We start from the raw sequence: 22109 nt of genomic DNA on the forward strand, positions 1-22109 counted from the left end.
ATCTTATTACCACTCCTATGCCTTCGAAAGCAAAGATTGCTGTTCCGAAAAACAGTGGATATTTCTTCCAAGTAGACACCAAAGGCAGGGTTCGGGGATCAGAAAGATTCTGCAAAAATATAAGAGGTAAAATAAAACCAATCACAGATCTGTTATCTTATTTTTATTTTATTTTTTTTGTTGGGGGGGGGTGACTTGTGTATTGAATTCTTCCAGAGGCTTCTTATTCTTTCCTTGATGTTCACATGATTTTTGCCAGTACCCTTGATCTTCTAGAACTACACTGTCTGTGAACCTGTAAGTGAATTCTGAATTCTGTCTGAAGTGGATTGCAGAGAAATTAAAGCTGATCTCCAGAGAGACAGAAACAACCCTCTTCCACACCATCCCCCTGTACTTAATGTTTCTTCCCCCCAGGTGGTCACATTGAAGGTTTCACATTCTCACAGCTAGACTTCCCAAGAAGCTTCTAATTTAGGGAAACTAAACTTCAAGTGAAATTGTCTTTAAAAATGTTCTCTCAACCTGAATGGAAGCCATACTACTTATCTTCAGCCCTGCCCCTGAGTTCTTCACTCTCCAACATGGACTACCGCTGTGCCGTGTTTGCAGAAAAAAAAATGTACTGGCTGTATCCAGGATCCTATGTTCATTCATTTCACTCAACTTATACAACCCTACAATTGTAGCTCCTGACCATCCAGATAAATGTGAGCATAGAAATGAGTGCACATTCAAAAGCAGCTGATGGAATCCATTATCATCAATTCCAACTGGAAATGGGATTGAAGGTGCTTTAAAGTGAAGCTTGTTTGAACCACTGTAAAATATCTTCAATAAAAGAGGATTTACTTACCCTGAGAACATACTCATAGATAATAACAAGACTGACGGCCATGGATAGATTGGCTAAAAAAGAGCAGATAGATAGGTTCTTCAGATTTCGTATAAAAACCAGTGGAATGATGAGTGGCAGGAAACATATCATGTATAGTCTGAGGTCCAGATTCCACCTTCCTTCTGATTCAGAATACTGAGAGGGCTTCTCAACATAAGCTTCAAACACCTGTAAAAAAGAATAGTAATGAGTTTGTGTCAATGGGCAAACAAAGTATGTTTTCAGGTGTATTCACCCTGCATTTGGGATTAGTGTAGGAAACTTTACAATCATTTGGTACAATGATTGGTGCATGGGAGCTCCTAAGCATGTGACCTTTTCTAAGCTGCATCAAGTTGCTTTTGCATTCTTTTATTGTGCTAATAAAGGGGTGCATCATTAGTTCACATTAAAAGGGACTTGACAAGACCTAGAAAGGGTGTAAACCCTAACAGAAATGTTCTTAATTGCTCCATTATGACCATTCATATACACTAGGAAGAGGGGTTGCCCCATTTATTTAATCATGAATGTATAAAAGTAATCACCTCTTCCCCTTAAAGTCAATGCTTTATTGACCAGGGTTTGTCAACCAGGGTCCCCTGAGACATGAGCGATGTGTGCCTCTCACCAATGATCTTTTTGGCTATCTGTAAGGTTGACAATCCTCCAATTGGCCAGCAATGTAGCAAAGCCATATTCTTTACATTTTGTTTTAAAAAAAATACTGTAATAGTGCTGTGGGGCCAAGTTTTTAGATTTTTTCTTTAAAATGTAATGTACAGTGCTGCGTAATATGTTGGCGCTATATAATTCCTGTTTATTAATAATAATAATACCAATAATAACTGAATCCTGATCTACACTTGTCTGCAATTTTGTATCTGACTTTTTTGGAGTGCTTCTTATTCTGTATGTGGCTTGGTTGTTGGTCTCAGAAGCCTTTCAGAACAAGTCTAATTACTCTATGTATACAGATATGATGTGACACCTTGCATGCACACAAGTGAAGCCAAATCAACAAGAAATGTTACATCTGAAGGTTATAATTTTATGTATAGACACACACATAAGCTGTATAGGTAACTCCTGTCTAGAAGTGAGATGAGACTGTAAATTCACTATTGGCCGAATTGTTCGGTTAGTGGAAAGTAGTAAATGGTTTGAAAATGTACATTAAGAAGATTAGCCGTATTGACTATATTGATACAATTTAGAAATGAGTATTACCAATCAAAGGGAATAAGTTGTATTGCATCTGCACATCCAAGTTTCGGGAAGTAGGTTTCTCCCTTGTTTAATAATCACTATCATGTCATGAACTTGCCTGCAGAAAACTACAGAACTACATTAGGGACCAGTTGCCTTGCACAAGAAGAAAGAGCATAACTGATTAGTCTTAATTTTAACAACCCCCTCCTTTCCCCTACACACAAACAGACAAAGAATCATACTAGATTACTGCATATATGTGAAAGAAACACAGATATCACCAAGGTTAAAGTAACACATGCTTCTGGTAATTACGCAATATTTGACTGACCTGGTGTTCACCGTAAAATTGTTATTTCATAATTGGAGCCTTCAGCTCTTTTTCAGGTTTCCCAGAATATCCTTATCTGCACTGCCTAAAAGCCTGTTGACAAAGCTCAATTGCTAAAGATATATTAAGCCCAATATGAAAAGATGCTAAAAAAAACATGTACTGGAAGTGTTGAGTGTATGGGGGTCAGCACCAAGGATGAAGCATGTATTAAAGCAAAAGCTTTTTTTTAAAAAAAATAAATGAAAAAGCCATGTACTTTTTTAACTTCTTAATGAAACTGTGTATTATTAACACTGAAATCTGCTAACATGTACAAAGTGCAGCACTTCTTCATATACCTGCAGCAGCTTTTAGTATCCTCTGCTTCATCACTAGCCTATGAGAATATCATAGTATGTGCATGTTGTGTTAGGGTTGCACTCTGTATTTTTATAAAATACTGTAAGTTTATATCAGAAGTAAATGTATACATTAGTGGAACAAAAAAAACTCCATTATATTGACCTAAAACAATTATAATTGTTTTTATAAATCAATTCTACACAGATTTGATATCAATATTAGGTGGTTCATAACAAGTTGTATCATATTCTAGTTGCTTTAGCTCTCTCTCATATATCTCCACAGTTATTTATATTTCCCCTGCTATCATGGATACAACAGGGGTAAATGACAGTGTACTGTTCTTTCAAAGTATTCTAATTAATAAAGAAAAAAACCCAAAAAACTGGCACTGCCAATAACCTACATATTTACAGTGGACCGGTTATTGAAGTACAGGATTTGTAACTGCAGGAAAAGCCAAGTCAACCGAGGAGTCACATACATATATATATATATATATATATATATACATACACACTTATATATACTCCAAGGTAAATCCACATACTGCACATAATGCCAGGCTGTTGTTACAGGTGCTGGTCAAGCTTGTCTCTGACTTTACAGCATCAGCCATAAAAGAAAAAAAAAACCCTCGTAATAGAACTCTTCTTCTGTGTTTAAATCCCAAACTTTACACCGATATGACTTTTTAAAGCTGAATTTCTAGTGTAAACTTCACAAATTTGGATTTTCAAATACCCCAGCTTAGGTTACAGAGATGTGTATTCCAAAGAGGTACACATGAGAGTATTCCCATAAAAATATAAAGCATAAAAGTATGCAGAAGAAAAATAATATACTTTCAAGAATGTATTCATAGAAATATAAAACATCATATTCAGAGTTCAGATTTGATAGAATTCTAAGGCACTTTTTTCTTGCAAAGTTGAGAAAAAACATTTCATCTCTCTTATACCAGACTGTTCACAATATGATGTGATGTCCACAATACACTGAATATTTACAAATGTCTCCATGATTGTGCATATTTATAACATGTCTTACTAAATTTCTTTCGTTTCCTTTACTTTTATTATATAAAGCAATCATTCTCAACCAAAGTTTAATGGAATCCTAGGATTCCTCCAGAGAATTGGCTTTCCAGAGAAAGTTCCTTGAGCTAATTGACCTCCAATGTGATGGTGCCTGATGGGTCCAGCAACAACTTGGCATTGTTTTTGTGGTCTATAAGGAAGGCATTTTTCTCACTGGTGAACAATATAAGAAGCATTTTTACCACTGACCCTCATTTATTATTTTTAGCACCAGTTCCCCTAGAGCTGTAAAATGTTGTTATGATGTTATGTTAAGATGTTATGAATTGTTAACAGAAATAAAACAGGAATTACCACTATCAAAAATACAGATCGGGCTAAAGAGAATTAATGGAGTTTAGGAGCTACAGCAGTTTAAATACATATAACATATACTTTTTATCTTGAGTTAGTTTAAAGAAGACATAACAATAATTTTTCCTTTTTTTTTTGCTCCTTTTTAGTTTGTTAAAATATACCACTTGTAGTACAATAAAGCAAGTCAGAGGGTATTTGGCATCACCTACCTCAAGTTCACATGGAAAATAGATTAAAGGGTTTGGATAAGACTGTCAGTAAGTGTTGTGCTGTAGATTTACAGCTTTTTCTTTGGGATCCAGGCACGGAGTAGGGGGAATGGGTGGGCCAACCATTGGTGATGGTTCTGGAGCCATTGAACAAGTAGGAACAAGTCTTTGAGACTGAGGGGAGTTGTAGCCTGAGGCCAGGTGTCTCTGGTGGACAGGCTGGGTGCAGTCTGTATGCTCGGACTGCTAAGGAAGTTTCCCAAAGTTTAGGTCTGTGGGACCAATAGAGAGAGAGCCAGGAGGCTTTGTGTTTTTTTATATATGTGTTTACCTAGGTAAAGTACACAATATCTTCTTATGTTTTGATGAGAAGGACAAGGGGATGTGTTCAGTAGTCTTAACACACTTTTCTAGGGTTACACTGTGTGAGGGATTAGTATCAAATTAACTCATTTGCAAAGATATAGTCCAGACTCCTTCAAATTCCAGGGCATTGCCCACAGTGTTTTCCCTGGGAAGGGATCGGGGACATCATAGTTAATCTGAAATATAACTTAAATTTCAGCATCCTGCCTTTCTCTGGCACACAACGCTCAGAGTTGTTGGTCCCAAACATTGGCAGACCTTCATGGTTCTCCAGGCTTCCAGGTTTCGCACCATCTTCTATCATATAAGCCTCAACCAGCCTTTCTGCATGAGCCGCCTCGCCCCAGGCTCCAACTACCCTTCATCTGAAAAGCATACTTTCATTTAATATCATCCGACACTTCCTAGCCACGTCTATTTCCTGGCCTGGGCGAGGGATGGCATGCTTGTCCACCCATACCTTCCAAGACCATCTGAGCCTGGATTCTAAATAAAGAGAACTAATTTGCAGCACCATAAATACTCTCAGCTGTATTTGGGCTCTTTAATTCCTCTCCCAGGTAAAATTGAGGAAAATACTTAGAAATAAACTTCAAATCCAGCCTTACATTTCTCCCACTGCTACAACTGCTACTCCTCTATTGATTACGGTAAATTAAAATTAATACAGCGGCCCCATCTAAAGACTGGCAAATTGTAATAAATAACATTTTTGTTCTTGGGTTTAAATACATTTTACCAATTCTTTTGAACATGAGCAGCTATGTAACAAAAAACTAAAATATTAATTCCAGCTGAACTAACAACCTAAAACACCCGATTCCATTAACTGCTGAATATTTAAGTGTTGAGCAGTATTGGCCTTTAATAATTAACATTCAAGAGATGTGACTTCTCTGACACTGGTTTTCTCCAGGCTAAACGGGCATGAAAGTTAAAAAGCAAGCGGTAATGTTTGTAAATTACAGTGTGAACACTTAGTAATAAAATCATTTTAATTTCTGTGCACGCAGAAAATGGAATAGAGACTCCCTTTTTTATCAGAAGGTTTTTAAAGCTGGTAATTAAATGAACAAATCTGAAAAGTTAATTAGCACTTCAGCAGCTTCTATACTTACTTGCTTCACGTTTTCTGCTAGGAAGACGAAGTAAACACTGCAAAACCCCAGCTGTGTTGCCACCAGGGCAAAATCTACTGCATTCCTGTGGAGGAGACGGAGGCACGTAAAGGAGAGAAAAGGCAATGGGTGCCAGGCTTTAGACAGACAGGTCATACATTCTATCCTATCAAACTGTTTCTGAAAAATGTAATATTAACAACACATACTTATCCGGAAAATAAGGTGAAAAGACAAAAGGCTTTGTGGTAGTGCATTTCATATTTAATACAGCAGAAAAATGAATTAGGATTAGTCATTTTTTTTTACATTTCCTGCTTGACAAACTGCATCTATTTAGATATTATGGTAATGTTATAGAAACATTATCAAATAGTGACAATGAGCCTGATTTAATAAAGCTCCCCAAGGCTAGAGAGGATACAGTTTCATCACTGAAGATGGGTGATTCAGTAAACCTGCAATAGATTTCTTAAAAATCATTTGCTATTTTTTTAGCAAATGTTTTCAATTGTGGACCAGATCCATTTCAGGTTTGCTGGATCACCCAGCTTCACTGCTGAAAGTGTATCTTCTCCAGCCTTGGAGAACTTTCATAAATCAGGCCCAATGTCTCTGATAAGGGCATACCCCGAACCCCATGTGACTTTACCTAAGGTCCTTTACAGTTTCTTCCTCCTTTTCAAACTGTTCACATAACTATGCACATCACGGTTTAGAAGAGCAAGTCATTTGTTCCCTTAATACGGTGTCAATAACTAGGTCTGGGCATTGCCACACATCCACATGTCCACAGAAATTACTTTTGGGCAATTTTTTGTCTTTTTAAAACAAACCTGTGTATTGCCAACTTAGGGCAATGCAACAGGTTTATTACTGGTCTTCCACATCACATACTTTACTTTACATACTTTTCATTGTTCCTTCACCATTCCATTCACTGCTGAGAGTCAAAGGTAAACACCCAGTAAGTCAGGTTTTAGGAAAGATTGCAAACAAAGTAATGGATGTAAGCTGTATATAATGTTTATTTGTAAAACAACGATTTCAATGTGCATCTAAATAATGATTGTGCACTAATTAATGTTTAAATATATCAGTTATATCAAGATTCCCCCCCAAGGTTACTAGGGGTTCCTTGAGTAATGAGTAATTAGGACCTCTCAGGTCAGTTTAAGTGACACTGATGATCTTTTGGCTATCAGTAAGGGAGACATTCTTTCCACTGCAATGAATAAGACACTGTGAATGCCTTCTTTAAATTCTTAAACAAGAATGTAAATGGAAATGGCATGACCAACAATGTACTGCTATTTACCTAAGCACCAAGTAAACTAATACTAACATCTCCCACGAGTCAGAATTTAAATCTGTCCTCAAATAGTCTTAAGTAATCTTGATACCTCTGCCATCTTGTCAGCTACTCCTTACCACTTATTCCTAAGCTGCTTGATCGATCTCAATATCCCCTGAAGATGCCGAGTAGGGTGAAATGCTTCGGGATCTGAGATTCACTGTTTTTTACAAACACTGTCCCAGTACAGTATCCTTTATGAATATATGGACTATATGAAAACCTATACTACCAAGAAGTATCATGAATAGTACTTAGTCTCAAATAAGCTCCACAAAGTTTGTTCTGGAGCTGAGACTTATATCTGATATCTGATAACTTATGTACTCTCCATGGTATTGTATTTATTTATATTGATGTATAACATACTAAGTCTTCATCAATACAAAATTTGCAAAATTTTGAAAATCTCAACCAGGAGTCTGTCGAACCTAAGTTCAACCCATCTGAACTGCCCGTAGTCCCAGTGGTACTTCACACTTAAAACAACACTTTGCTAGATAAGCATGCTTAACATGCATCTGGAGAAGTCTTTCTCAACCAAGGTTCAGTGGGCCCCTAGGATTCCTCCAGGGGTTATTAGGGGTTCCTTGAGCAATGATCAGTTTGTGCCTCTCAGGTCAGTTTAACTGACACCAATAATTTTTCTGGCTTTAAGCGTTAGATTCTTCCCAATGACCGGCAGTGTAAGAGGCATTCTTATGCTCAGCATATAGTAAATATAGCATGGGTTCCCTAAGACATGAAAGTTATTTTAAGGGTTCATCCATGTTTAAAAGGTTCATCTACATTTTTTTTTGTTGGGTTTTTAATTGTGTGTTTCTATTAGCAGATTCACTCTCACTCCCAATGTCACCAGGCAAGTGATGGTACGATTCATGAGTTTTGGTACTACACCCCCATTTTACATCCATCTTTTTTACCCAATATTTCTTGTAAGGGTTTTTTTTAGGAACCTATCCATAATTTATTATTGTATAATGATATAAATTAAAGAGACCTGTTTTAAAGAGATTTGTTAAGACCTCTTAACAAATAAATTCTTCCTTTGCAAGCTGCTGGGACCTGAGAACTGGAGCACAAGTCTAAAAGGCCCGTTCTTGGACACCAAGAGTTGCAGAGGTATTTTTCTTCACTTTTCTTCAGAAAGCTTTTTCATTATGCAAGCATTTCTATTTTTAGACATTAAACCTCAGTGGACACTTTTTGGAAAACAAGGACCTTATACTGCGGTCTTAGCTTTGGGACTTGAAGCTAGTTGGTGTTACTAGTGCATCATTTACTGATAAGTTATTTTGTACGTGACATTATTGTATTTTAATATTTGTCAACACACCCTCTAGTAATCATCTGCACTGCAGTCGTAAGCCTATTCAGCCTTAAGAAGTCTGTTTCGTGTGTCTGTGCATGCATGCGTGCGTGTACAGTATTAGAAAGGAATTACTGTGGGCAACAGTGCGATAGGGTATGTGAGTAATACAGTCAGAGATGTTTTTTTGCTTTATACCCCAGCTGGGGGTCTTTTTAAATTATCTCAGAGCTGGGCTTTGATGCTTTTACATACTCACTATCAATGTAAAGAGTGCTCACTAGAGTTCTTCAAAAGAACAAAAAGAAATACCAAAAAATTGGTCTTTTTGCCTATATGGGAGTAACATTTTCATTGAGCCACAAAACCTGGAATGGATCTGGTCTAGGACAAAAAAACATTCACCTAATAGCAATTTTTTTTTAAAACATCCATTGCAGGTTTTTCCATGATAGCTATCCAGTCTTTAATAAATCAGGCCCAATGTCTTGGCATATCTTCAATAATATTTTTTTCTTAGAATTTGAAAATCTTACCTTTGACATAAAAAATGGCTGCATCGTACCAGTACATTCATACAATGAATTGAGATGACTCCAAAAAACACAAGGCTCACTGGACCCAACTATAAAAGACAAAAGGAAAAAGAAATGAAAGAAAAGCAATCTACACAAATAAAACATCAATATATTCAAAAAAAACTGCATGAATTCTCCTTTTTCCGTCTCTCTGTGAACCACAGAACAAACCCCCAGCATTATGTACATAAGGAAAAATGGAGGTTCCCTAATCCTAACAAGTTTCCTATCCTAGGGTGACAACACTGCTCCTCTATAGATACAGCACAGTGAGTGAGTGTTGTCACTTTACCACAGGAAATGTTTTGCTGAAAATCATCAAGTAAAATCAAATCATCATCAAGTAAAAAAGAATCCTAATAATAAAAAAAAATTCTTTAATAACATCCAAAGACTGAATGTTGGTCAAAAATATCACTCAACCTGTTTTGTTGACTAGAGATCTACTTCATCTGCCGAGAGCTGAGATAGGAGAGAGAGAGGCAAAAGAGAGCAGAGACAAGAAAGAAGCAGGGGAGAGCAGAGACAAAAAAGAGGCAGGAGAGAGCAGAGACAAGAAAGAAGCAGGGGAGGGCAGAGACAAGAGCAAGAGAGAGAAAGGGTGACAATGGATAGAGAGAGTAGAACAAGAGAGAGAGGTGGGAGAGGAAGGGAGGAGAGAGAAAAAGAGACAGAGAGGGAAAGAGAGAGCAAGAAAACAGAGTAATGGACTTGCCCCTGAAATAGGAGTACAAAAAATGCTCTTAGTTCTTTGAATATCTTACATAACTAAGAAAAAATCTACAAATATTATCCATGTGTAGGAAGACAGAAAGCTGAAAATATTACCAGGGTCACAATCACTATCAGTCAGAGATAAAGGTAAATGAGCTGGAATTAAAGGAATGAAAATGTTTTCATATTTGAGAAAAATATTCATACTAATGTAATGTGAAAATATAAAGAAACTCAGAATCTATATATAAATGGGGTATCAAGGCAGCTGACTGAGTAAAGAGATCAGATATATAGCTCTGAATACTATCGGATTCTTACCTTGATTATAATACCATTCCATACAAATGTAGAACTTTCTGAATTCATCAAGGGTAATGTGAACTTTTTCATGAAGAAATAGGTAGCACAGATACAGCTTTTACAAATGAAGGGTTCCTTTACATTTAATACAGATGGGAACGTTTTTGTTATTGCCCAAGGACAGACATTGGGAGACGGGTACAGGATGTTCCCATCCTATAACTGGAAGTGAATGAACGAGGACCAAGGCAGAAATATCTGGTATGGTTTACATGAAAGCTGTAAATTCAGAAATATTTAAAATACATTTTAAACTTAAATGAACATTTATTTATTATGCAAGAAGAGTCTGGATATATACAATTGTCATGTTCAGGCTTTCTGAGCCATGTCCAATCCAGAGGGGTCCGGATATATCACTTTTAGTTAAGAAGAGGCAGTTCTCTGAATAGCTGCATCAAGAGAGGCCAAATCTTTCAGTAAAAAAAAAAATATAAAGTGAAAACAATAATAAATAAATAGAAGCTAGCAATAAATAAAGTTGTCTTTACATGGAGGAAGTGATCTTGATAGGGGAGCAGGGTTTTGCTTCATCACGTCCCTCATGTGCCCCTTATGACTGTGATCTATAAACATTGGGGTGTTAGGGGACCCCTATCTGGCTGATCCCACACCAATATAATGTGCCCTGTTCATTCTCTTAGGCAGTGTGGGCAGCAGCAAGGAAAACAGAATTAGTTATCTGCACTCTGCTCATCAGCATCTCCTGCTTCCCTTTAGATGTGCAGCCTGAGATGTACCTTCTCAGCATCCCCAACATTCTCTGAGGCTTTGCACAGCTGAAGGGGATTTTAAGAGCAGTACAGTCCCTGGCTTCATCCTGCTCTGCCGTTGGGTACTAGGACTTTACAGCCCTTCTTTTCACAGTTACCAGTTGCCTGTTGTAGTGTTAGGTGGGCTGACCTGCTGCTAGTGTGATTATCCTTGGATTTTCTGTTGCTGACTCTTCCTGTTTCTGACTCTGCGACTATGTGCTGCCTGGACCAACCTTTGCCTGTGACCCTGACTCTGACGTTATCCCTTCTGCACAAATGTCCTGGGGGGGCAACCGTGTGCTGGAAAAGCACAACTAGCATCCCAAGGCTGAGAGGGGGCTTTCTATAGGTGAAGAGGATAGCGACAGATTAGGAGACCGGCGTTTTGTGAGCACTAGTGTTGGAGCAGGGCCCTACAGTGGGGTAATATTTAAAAAAATAGAAGGTGATGTAAATGAAGAATACAGAGTGAAAAAAAGCAGAAGCATGGAGATCCTTGCACTACGTGCCTTCTGACACCTCTTCCTTCTAGTGAGCAGAACGGAAGCAGCACACCAGGGACAACACCAAATTTCAATTCAATTCCGTCTACCAACTAGCATTCAGAGACAGCAGAGCCTTCTCGTTGCAAATATACAGCATAAAGCAATGACTGGTAGGATTGTGGATGGTGTGTACTGTATGTCTTACGTTGGTTTCTCATCTACATAATTAAGGGTCTCCGGGGTTTGTAACTGATTCGGAGAAAACAGACTTTTCCGAACGCCTTTTCCTGGCGGTTTTATAGAGTCTGGGTGGGATAAAGCCTCCTGAGTCTGCATCTTATGTAATAAACAGAGCTCAATATTAGTCTTAAGTTGTGAACAGACCATTACACACCGCCTAACCAAAAGTCCCCAATGGGGGCAGTGGATCTGGGGATGGGTAATTTTGTCAGATCCAGGTTCAGCAACCTTACGTGCCCAAAAAATGAGGTCAGCTTACAACCTAAAAATACTGAATAACCAAGATTTCTCATCTAGCAATTATTTCTTCCCTGGTGGCATGGGCATATTCCAGGATGGCCAGGATTTATTAAACTCAGATTGTGAAAGGGTGGTTCAGGGAGCATGGGACAACATTTTTATACATGGATTGGCAACCACAGAGCCCAGACTTTAAACCCATTGGGAATCTGTGCTGGAGAAGACTTTATGCAGGAGTCAATCTCCCAGTGGTGATTCTTCTTAAGATGCTGTTTCTGATCAATTACACTTTATATTATTTATACCTAACCTTTCTAAAAAATCATGGAAAGTATTACCCAAATTAATATTTGTCTTGTGCTAAGGAAAATAATTATGGAAACATTTTTTATGATCTAGCACTATATTAAAAGAGTAAGATGAGCGATATACTGACACACATGAAATGGCTGCAACGTAAAGCATCTGCTTCTCGCTAATAGGAATCTATTCACACAGCGTACACATTCATCATTTTGCAGCCTAATAAGACTTACCAGGATACCAGCATTCTTTATAGCCAGAGGAAGACCGAGAAGTCCTGTTCCTATGTTCCCTTTCAAAACATGAATCAATGTCTGTACGAACCTGGAGGCAGGAGGGAAGGCAGATTAATCAAAACATCAGTTCAACAGAATTCTTTAATAAAGGTGTTGTATCTAACAGATTGGAGTCAAGTCACCTAGGACGGACAGTACTGTTCCATCAAGACGGCACAGTAAAAACCAAAATCTGCGATACAGAAACCTAACGTAAGTGGATGACATAAGGTTTTCTAAAACACTGCATGTAAAACAAGAATCATGTTTTTTATCTTTAAAAATATATACACTGTATATTTTTTTATATTTTGACTTTTTCTCTGATGCTGATGTTCTCTTGAGTCTTTCAGCCTACCTTTCTGTCTACATGGATGCACTCCAGCAGAGGCGACGTCATTACTCAGGACTTCCTGAGGGTAACAATGACTGAAAATACCATCAGCATGGCCATTTAAACCCCCCACCAAGAGCATATCTGACACGGTGACAATGCAAAAGCACAATTGTAAAACCGGCATATATATTCCAAGATGACAATGTCAGGATTTACCAGACCCAAATTCAGGGAGCATGAGACATCATTTTCACACATTGTCTGGCTACCACTGGTCTAGATCTTAACCCTATTGAGAATCTAAGTTGAAGAAGACGCAGTGGTAAAACTCTCAAAAGATGTAGAAGACAGATACAGGGACGATGCGGGACCCGATGGAAGAAACCTCCTGACATATAGACTGAATTGCGGGATTGAAGGTAAGTGTGATTTTTTTGTTTTGGGTTAGTTTTGTGTTTACTCCTGCTTTAACTTTGTCCCTTCAGTTGCTTTATTTCAGAGATGCACTGGAATCATTAGTCAAAATTTCCTTCAATTTGACAATGAAGTTGCGCTCAGGCACAGGACTTCTGTATATGAAGTTATATGAAAAAAGGAATTCCCATCTTCCCTTTAAGTGGGGGATCACTATCATCACATTTTCAACATTATGCAAAAGGGTGGCTATCCATTTTTACATCATCATCATCATAATGTGTGTTTTTATTCTTTGTTGAGGCGAAAAAGAGACCCAAAGCCTTCTGAAATATAATGTCATATATTCAAGAAGCTGCGGGCTGTTACTTCTGCACGTTCCCGAAAATTGGGCATGCTTAATCAGGGGTTTTTCTCAAAAGTAAGAAAACAAGCCATCGATCTTACGTACGCCCAGGGTGTGAGGAAGACACAGTGCAAGACCGGGAAGCATCCTGAAGAACCTTAAAGTGGGAAGATAGAAAATTGTGGTGTTGGACAGAACACAAGCCCTGAACACACGCAAATGTGTCCATTTAATGCACCTTAAATAAAAAGCAACATAGCAGTTCTCTTTTATAATGGTGCTCTTACACTTTACAAGTTACAGCTTTATTTTTTTAATTCAACTACAGTCCTATGTCTCTAGTGTAATCTGCAATACCTCCTCTACAAATTGGTCTAATAATCTGGATTGCCTGCTTTCTTTACCTAATCTACCCAAAAATGTGATATCCGAAGTTTGTTGTTAATTGAGAGTAAGCTCTTCGGGGCAGGGTCCTCTCCTCCTGTATCACTGTCTGTATTAGTCTGTCATTTGCAATCCCTATTAAATGTACAGCGCTGCGTAATATGTTGGCGCTATATAAATCCTGTTTAATAATAATAATAATAGCATGACACACAGCTAACACTTCTGTTTTGACACGGAAATAACCCAAGTAAATATCAGCACACCCACCTATCCATGAGGCAAGAGTTACTGACTATAATAGTTCATGATTCTGATTCTTACAAATGCCTCTTCTGACTGGTTCTCTGTAACTTTATTGAAAGAACTCTGGCCAAGGACTTACATACCATGAAATAATCCTCTACAGAAAATGATCCACATTTACATTAAAAGAATTGCTTATCTTGTGATTAAATTGTTTCCCATTAATTCATCCTGTAAAACATGGCATTGCGAGCTTAAAATGCCAAACAATACTTAGAATTAATTGAGTAATGGTGAAGCTGTGAATATGTGAATGTTGTGTACATTAATCTCAGTTGAAGCACAATGCCCTTATAATCCCCAGCACTGAGACGTTTCCCCTTGTCCTCTAAGTGACATACAAGTGACTCAATTGTCACTTATTAGAGACGTTTGTACATGAAACATAGATAATTAAGTCATCCACAGGAAAAAAAAATCCTGTCTACAAATGTACCTAAAGATAGCAAAGACATCTCGGTTTTTAAGTACCTAACATTTCAGCAAACATCTGAATATTTTGAAGTAATGCATTAGAGTCAAAAGAGAAAGCAAAATGAAGATTGCTTTCAGTAGTTTTTAAAGGTGGTTCAATTTAGGTACTCATTAATGATGAAAAACAGACATTAGTATCTGCTGATATCTGAGTCATTTGGCGGCTTGCAATTTACAACCCATCCATAAAATGTGGGCCACAATGTAAGGTCATTAGTGTTCCAAAGAATCCTCTTTATTCATTGGAGCATAGAGCTCCTAATGTTGAAGTGAGCCAGGTCATATGACTGGCCTCATCTTCCAGCTTTTTTTCTCTTTCATCCTACCATTTCTTTTTATTGTGATCTGCCAGCTTTAGATGACTCTGAACCAATGCTATGAGTGCTGTGTGGGACCCAGAAGAATGACATTACCCAAATATAATAAATAATATTCAGCTATTCTATTTAGCCGGGCTGGCATATCCGTGGGAGCTCATTCAGTCCCTGATGTCCCCATATGTAGCTCATCGTTTTCGTAAAAGAGAGTGATCAGGCAGGTAAGTGTGTCTTATTACAGAAGGGACATTGCCTGTCCTGTCATGCAATAAAGACCGGCCTGATCGCTCATTTTCAAAACCAAACTGTGCTTTAGGGATTTAAATTTTGTTGCTTGCAGAAGCTTTTTTTATCCTGGACCTGTTTTTTTTAATATATTTAGCTTAATGAATAAAATTGATAGTTTCTGCTTCAACAAACTCCGTATTGTTGCAGAAATCGCTGTGCCTAATCATATTTACATTTATACACTTTTATTTAAAAGCATCACTGTTTAAAAATTTAACGCAACCATTACAAATTGGGAGACATGTAGAGCATGATTTCAAATTTAAGGAAGTCAGACCCTGCACAGGAGCTTCCAGTCTATTAGGATCATTTTAAATTACACTATTTATATCTTTAGGTTCCCAGAATAATTTTGTTGCAAGAATTTTTTAAAGCTTAGAGGCCCAGACCACATTCAGCAGTGTTGGTAAGTGTCATTAAGAATCAGATAAACTTGACAGAAACTCTATGACTACTTTTTTCTCAATGGAAGATATCCATTCCAAGGTTCTCCCATGATAGTCTATCTTTCTGGAGAGCTTTAATAAACCAGGTCCATTTTTTTATACTGTTATTTGCAGAGTAGCATCAGGAACCAGAAGTTTTGGAACAAAGTGCACAACAAAGTACTTTAGCTAGCAGTACTGGGTAGGGAGAAATCCTGAATGACACGAGAAATGAGGTGGTATTCCTCCTATTGACACCAGCAATGGGCCAGGATTTCTCAAACTGACACGAGCAATGGTGCCCTATTCCTCCAATTGTCAAATGAAATGAGGGCATCATTCTTCCCACTAGCACCAGTGATGGAGCATTAATCTTTTAATTTACCAATTCATTCCACCTAGCAAAAATTTTTAGCAGACCTTTTAGAAAAGTGAATAACCTTGTCTGAAAAAATTAACAAAGCCGTAATGTAAACTTTATGTATGTATTGACTGTGGAGGTGCAATAATAAAACAAGGTGGATGGTAGAGATATTCTGTGATGATTTAGTGGGTAGACAGACAATACCAAAATGTACAGCTGAAGCAAAAAGACATTAATGCTTTGTGCAGTTTATGATCTTTTGTTCTTTATTAACAACATAGAACAATGTTTTTAACTCTCAAGCTGAAGTAAAAAAAAAAAAAACTTTTCAATAGCCAGGATAATGATCTGAAATAAAAAGCTAGCTGAGTCACCTTGATCTGTACTGGGACAAAACACTAATTATATAATTAGCAGACTGAACAATGCAATGGACACTCCATGGTCATACAGAACAGGATATTAGGTATCAATAAGGACCATAATGGTCAAATTTTGCCAACACCTGTTATTTGTAAGTAGAATGAGGAAGAAGTGTTAGAACTTTCAGCTTCCTTTCTGAGGTGTTAGTTACGGACTGTGACCCACCGAGGTGAACCTTCATTGATACATCATTGCAAGGGAAAAAAGAAAAATCAAAAGCATCCTGAAAGATCCTGTAATTTCTTAAAATGTCTGTCACTAGAACACAACAAGAGGAAAAAATCTCTTATTTGCAGAAAACAGGCACTATTAGCCCGAGAGAGCTTCTATATCTACTTTACACTTTTAAAAATAAAGAGGTAAAGTTAACTGGAATTTTAGGGCAGATTCCCACTTGCTTTAGGATCCAATGATCCTGCATGAATCCCAGTCACTTGTACCACAGCGCTGGTTCTAAAAGAACTAATATCTGCACATAATAATTCACTATCGATTAATGATCAACTAATGATCAACGACTGCCCAAACAATAAACAATCATCCTTGCTTAAAATAAATGATCACCCCGGCAGATCTATTCTTACAATAATCTATTGGTATCTAGCGTGTGTACACTCTGTGTATTGGGAGTTTATTCCAGCAAAACACTACAAAAACTAGTTAGCTGTCCTGTAGGAACCGGAAATCTTTAAAACCCAAAACATAATGGTGTGTGTCCGTTAAGTGGCAGCTTGTGACATCTTTTGTGTGTATTTTCCTAGGTGTGTCTGTATTTTGCTTGTATTTGAGCCCTTTAGCTGGAGGATAATTTGCATAGCATGTGGCAGTGCCAGTGTTTTTGTTCAGCGCTGCTCTCTTCCACCTCTGCCATGTGTCTTCTCCTTTTCTTCTCCAGGACTGCCTGCGTATGTGGTCATCAGCCATAGATCAATCAATGATTGCATCGTTACCGCATGTATGGAATTGTGAGCTATGCCGTTATTCAAAATGAACATTCAAATATCATTGAATGTTCATTTTCAACAGCAATTACTTAACTGTGTACATACCTATACCCTAAATTCAAAAGTTTTACTTTACATAGAAGGGTGAACAACCCTTTTATTTGAAGTAAAAATGTATTTATTGATTTTGAAGTGCAACACCCTTTTTTTTGTTTAAAAAGTGCAGCACCGCCTCTTTCTGTCTTGATCGCCGCAGCAATAAAGACTGAATGGGAGCACAGAGCTTTCTGGGATACCTACCTCATGCATCCCGGGAGACTCTGGCTGCTCCTTCAGCTCATGCCTGAGGCTTGCGCAAAAGGAGTATTTTCTTTAATGGGAGAAAATAAAAGCCAATCTTTTGCAAGCGCAGTTTTAACCCCATCTACATCACCCGACCTCGCACCTGCGCACTGCGAGATCAGGTGAAGTGCAAAGAAGAACCTGTAAGAAGACTGACAAGAATGGTAGTGTTGCGCGGGAGAAGCCGAGGAAGGATACCAGGATGATGCTGATAGAATAAATTACCAGTACCAGTATGGGCCAACAAGAATGTGAGGAAGAAATAGGCAGAAAATTCAATCCACAGTTAAAGAGTCTCATCAAAAGTGATTTATGATTAGGGTATATTTCAACATGTGTTAACATATTTTTAGATTTATAACATGCCTATTTCCTGACATGCATAAAAAATACTGCTGTAAGACCCAGTATGTAAGTTAGATCTAGAGGCAAAAGATGAACTATATAAAATATGAACTTTTCCTTTATGAGCTATGTAATGGGCTACGTACGTCAGGCCATCATTGTCAGGGTGGTAAAGTCTTTGGACGGAATGCTCTTCATCAGAAAGCTCTTCAGTATTCCCCTCCTCTTCAATCAGAGGCTTCATCACTTCCATTTCTGCAGAACAAATCAAAGGCAAAAGCAAAGTGACTAGAAAGAATTAACTAATGGCAATACTGTGATTCTTACATAAAGATATGGTGGAGGCTGGGGATTTCCATATAGAAAGCTCAAACATCAACTAGAAAAAATTGCAAAACCCAGGTGCGATCTCTATAAAAATGTTAGCAATTGATGTTTTTGAACTGAAAAATAGATGAAAGTAAACCTGTGATTATCAAGATATGAGATTGCACACTGACTAGCTTTTAAAGGTGCATTGATCAAATCACGAACTTGAAAAATGCATTTATAAGTAGTTAAAAAAAACTAAGGAGAGGTTCAGATGTACAATACGAGCTAAGGACTCAGTGGCTGCCACCTTGATCAACACCGTAACAATAGTTCTTAAAGAAGCAGCACTGGCACATTCGACAAGTAAGCAGTACTGAACCACCCACTGCCATTCCTATATATTTTCTATTAGGCTGCTGTTGGAAGGCACAACATGTAGCGTTTCCCCAAGGCAGTGGTTCACTGGCATTAGGTAACAAGACCACAACCTCACTACTTGTCTGAACAAAGATTGATATTTAGTTTGCAAAAGAATTGGTTTCATAATTCTTTTTTCATCCTAGGGTCATCAAATCAAATCAAATCAAGATGACCGAAGATGGTAAACGGGAAGAAAGAAAGATAACAGCAATGAAACGGGGATAGGCGAGTAGTGAAAGGTTTAGTTCTGCTTTAAATTGGCTGCACACATGTTCCAGGTAAGTGAAAGGTATACAGAAAATATAAGAATAACAACTCTTTGGACTACTTTTGTACTGCCTGCTTATAGTAAAATTATTAAAAAAAAAATAGGTGGATTTTGCTTACAGCACCATATTTTTAGATTTACCATCATTGCAGCAAAACTGCAAAGAAAATAATAAAGTGGAGAACCATCAAAAGATGCAACTGCATTACACCATTAAAGCAGAACTCCAGGGAACCGAGCGTTTGTTGATTTACAAATTTTACTTCTCCTCGGGTATAATGAATTGCAATCCAGATTCACAGCACTTCAAAGCCGATACTTTTATTTCTGCTAAATAGGACAGCTTCCCCTGTATCTTTGTCCAACTTGGATTACAAGATTTTTGGGTCTCCTAGATTGATATAGTTATGTCATTTTGAAGCCCCATTACTCCTTGGCATTCTAGGAATGCCCATAGGAAGAGAGGGGGCATGTAACCATGCAGCAGTCTATGGAACCCACAGATCTCCTAACCAAAGTAGGATGAAAGTACAGTGGGAGCTGTACAACCTGGAAGAAATACCAGTATTGACTTTAGCAAACCATGAAGCTGGACCGCAATGTATTACACATGACACTTGAGAGGTAACACAAAAATTACTAAAAGCCCAGTGTTTGGAGTCCTACTTTAAAGATAAAAGGTTAAAAGTATCAAACAACTCTGAGAGACTTGCATGGTGAAGCCTTTCTGTTCTCTCCTGGCCTTTAAAACTGATAAATATATATATTTTTTATGTGTTCCTCTAGAAACTACTCCATAGATCTCACGCTGGCCTTTGATAGTACAGACCAAAGCGCTGCTACAAATCACCTTGCAATCTCTATTTTTTTTATGACTTTAGGCAAGCCAGATAGAGCTCGATTTCGTTTGAAGAGCAAGAACTGCAATCCAGTTAATGGATGACCAATAATACGGGGAAGCTCCTCAGCGAGATTTACTGAGAGGGATGGCTTGAAACGTGGTTTGTTGCTTGTATGTTAAAAGGTTTTAGACAAAAACATCCACTTCACTTTTTGCAAGCCTTACAACACAGCATGCTTCATGTTCCTACTGGTTATAACTGAATGTTATAAAAGCTTTCTATAAAGCAGAGGTAAAATCAGACTACACATTTAGCTGTCATGGTGGGAATGGTGTGTGACCAGTAGTTATTTGCTATCTTGGAGGGAATACACAGTGTAAAATGGTTATTGTTGAATAAGCAGCACACTGAAAAAGTTTACCTTTTACATTTAACTCCTGGAAAATAGCAATCCACTTCCTGGCATGTGACCGCATGTGGTTCAATTTGTTGTAATGCATGTTGTGAAATAAAAAATGTTGGCAAATTATTACCAAAATTCTCACTTTAATTGGCACTTAAATATATCACCAGATTTTCTTGTAGAAGTATAATAATATTGGTGCTATAATATCAGTATTCTCCCCAGTCCCTTTTAGCCGGACGCACCACCTGGCAATTTTGGTGTTGAAAAGATCCGGATTCGTGCAGGGGAAATACTAAAGGGTAACACCATCATGTTTCCTCAGGAGAAATCGGCAGCTCTTATTAAGGCACTATCAACTATAATTACATCTCATAATCTGTAAATTTTGTCTTTACAAGCAATAATCTTTTTAAATACAAGGTTCTTATGTTTATGGCTAATACAATACATATTCCTTATTTTAGGAGCAATTTATAGTCACAAATATGTAGTATTTGTTATACACATATAGATTGTGAAGAAAATCATATACATCATTTATCTTATATAATATTGTCATAACTATGTAGAACAAATACTAGTTACTTACCTGTCTCAATTGTATTGAGATTTTATCTTTTCATAAATCTAAATTGTTTGATGTTTTTTCATGTGTAATTTAATACAATTTTTGAATTTTATCTGTATTTAATTGTGGTATATACAAAAAAAAAGTATTTTGGTGCCATTTTCTTTGTATGTCAACCTTTAAAGATAAGCAAAAAGATCCTTGGTGTCACCTAAACGTATCTGAGAGACACAAACTGTTCATTGTTTAAGGAACCCCTAGCAACCTCTGGAGGGACCCTGGTTGAGAAACACTACCCTAAACAATAACCCAATATGGTTGGAACCCCCATATGCATGGCCAATAACTGCTCTAACACTAAACACTGCCTTGTGTTATGGCAAGGGGAATTGCATATAAAGAGAATCACAAAGAGTCTAAACTATTGCTGTAAAGTTTGGGTCATCAGACAACTGTTCTATAACCCAAAATGAGAAACAATTAAATTAGTGGAGTAATATTTACTTTACGTGGAGTTGGGTTAACTTTCCTCCAAACAACTTTGGGGATATTTGAGGACAAGGAGTATACATTTCTACTCCTACCTTTTCCTATTCCACCTACCAGGGCTTGATAGGTCTCTTCTCCCACCTCCATCAACAACTCTTCAAACTGCTTTCATATCCAGACATTATTCTTATAGCTTTCTCTTACTCAACACTAGCTGATAACCCGGATTTGCCCGGGTATTTACTTATTGCAATCTTATATCATACAGGAAAAGGAATCAAATAAAGCTATAGTGATTTTCTTGTCGATGGTTGTTGTTTAATTTTTTTGCCTTTGATTGCACTCGGCCAATTGCCTTATGTTTTCTGGAAGGCATTATTACAGGCCAAAAGAAGTAAGCAAAAGGCACACTGTCTCTGAGCAATACATACACACATACATACATGCAAATATTCCTCTGACATATACCACAGCGCTGTACAGAGATCAGAGATCAGCGGTGCACTTACATGTGTCATACAGTTTGTCTAGCAATTTTTGTTTAAATGTCTGGATTTGTTTCCGAGTGATGGTGGAACATACACACACACATACATCCAATTCTCTCTCTCTCTCTCTCTCTCT

General features: G+C 37.6%; 1 protein-coding gene across 1 annotated transcript in view; it reads right to left on the bottom strand.

Annotated features, from left to right (window-relative positions):
- SLC36A4 (solute carrier family 36 member 4) overlaps nt 1-22109 on the bottom strand; it is a 134910-nt gene that overhangs the window by 95853 nt on the left and 16948 nt on the right. Inside the window, exons 2-7 of the mRNA XM_072398636.1 lie at nt 18327-18435; nt 12430-12520; nt 9055-9143; nt 5856-5940; nt 857-1066; nt 11-109 (exon numbers count right to left, since the gene is read on the bottom strand). Of these exons, the coding sequence (XP_072254737.1) occupies nt 11-109; nt 857-1066; nt 5856-5940; nt 9055-9143; nt 12430-12520; nt 18327-18435 (683 nt within the window). The remainder of the gene's footprint in view (nt 1-10; nt 110-856; nt 1067-5855; nt 5941-9054; nt 9144-12429; nt 12521-18326; nt 18436-22109) is intronic.

Source organism: Pyxicephalus adspersus, chromosome 1 (genome assembly GCF_032062135.1).
Source record: "Pyxicephalus adspersus chromosome 1, UCB_Pads_2.0, whole genome shotgun sequence".
Taxonomy (NCBI): Eukaryota; Metazoa; Chordata; class Amphibia; order Anura; family Pyxicephalidae; genus Pyxicephalus; species Pyxicephalus adspersus.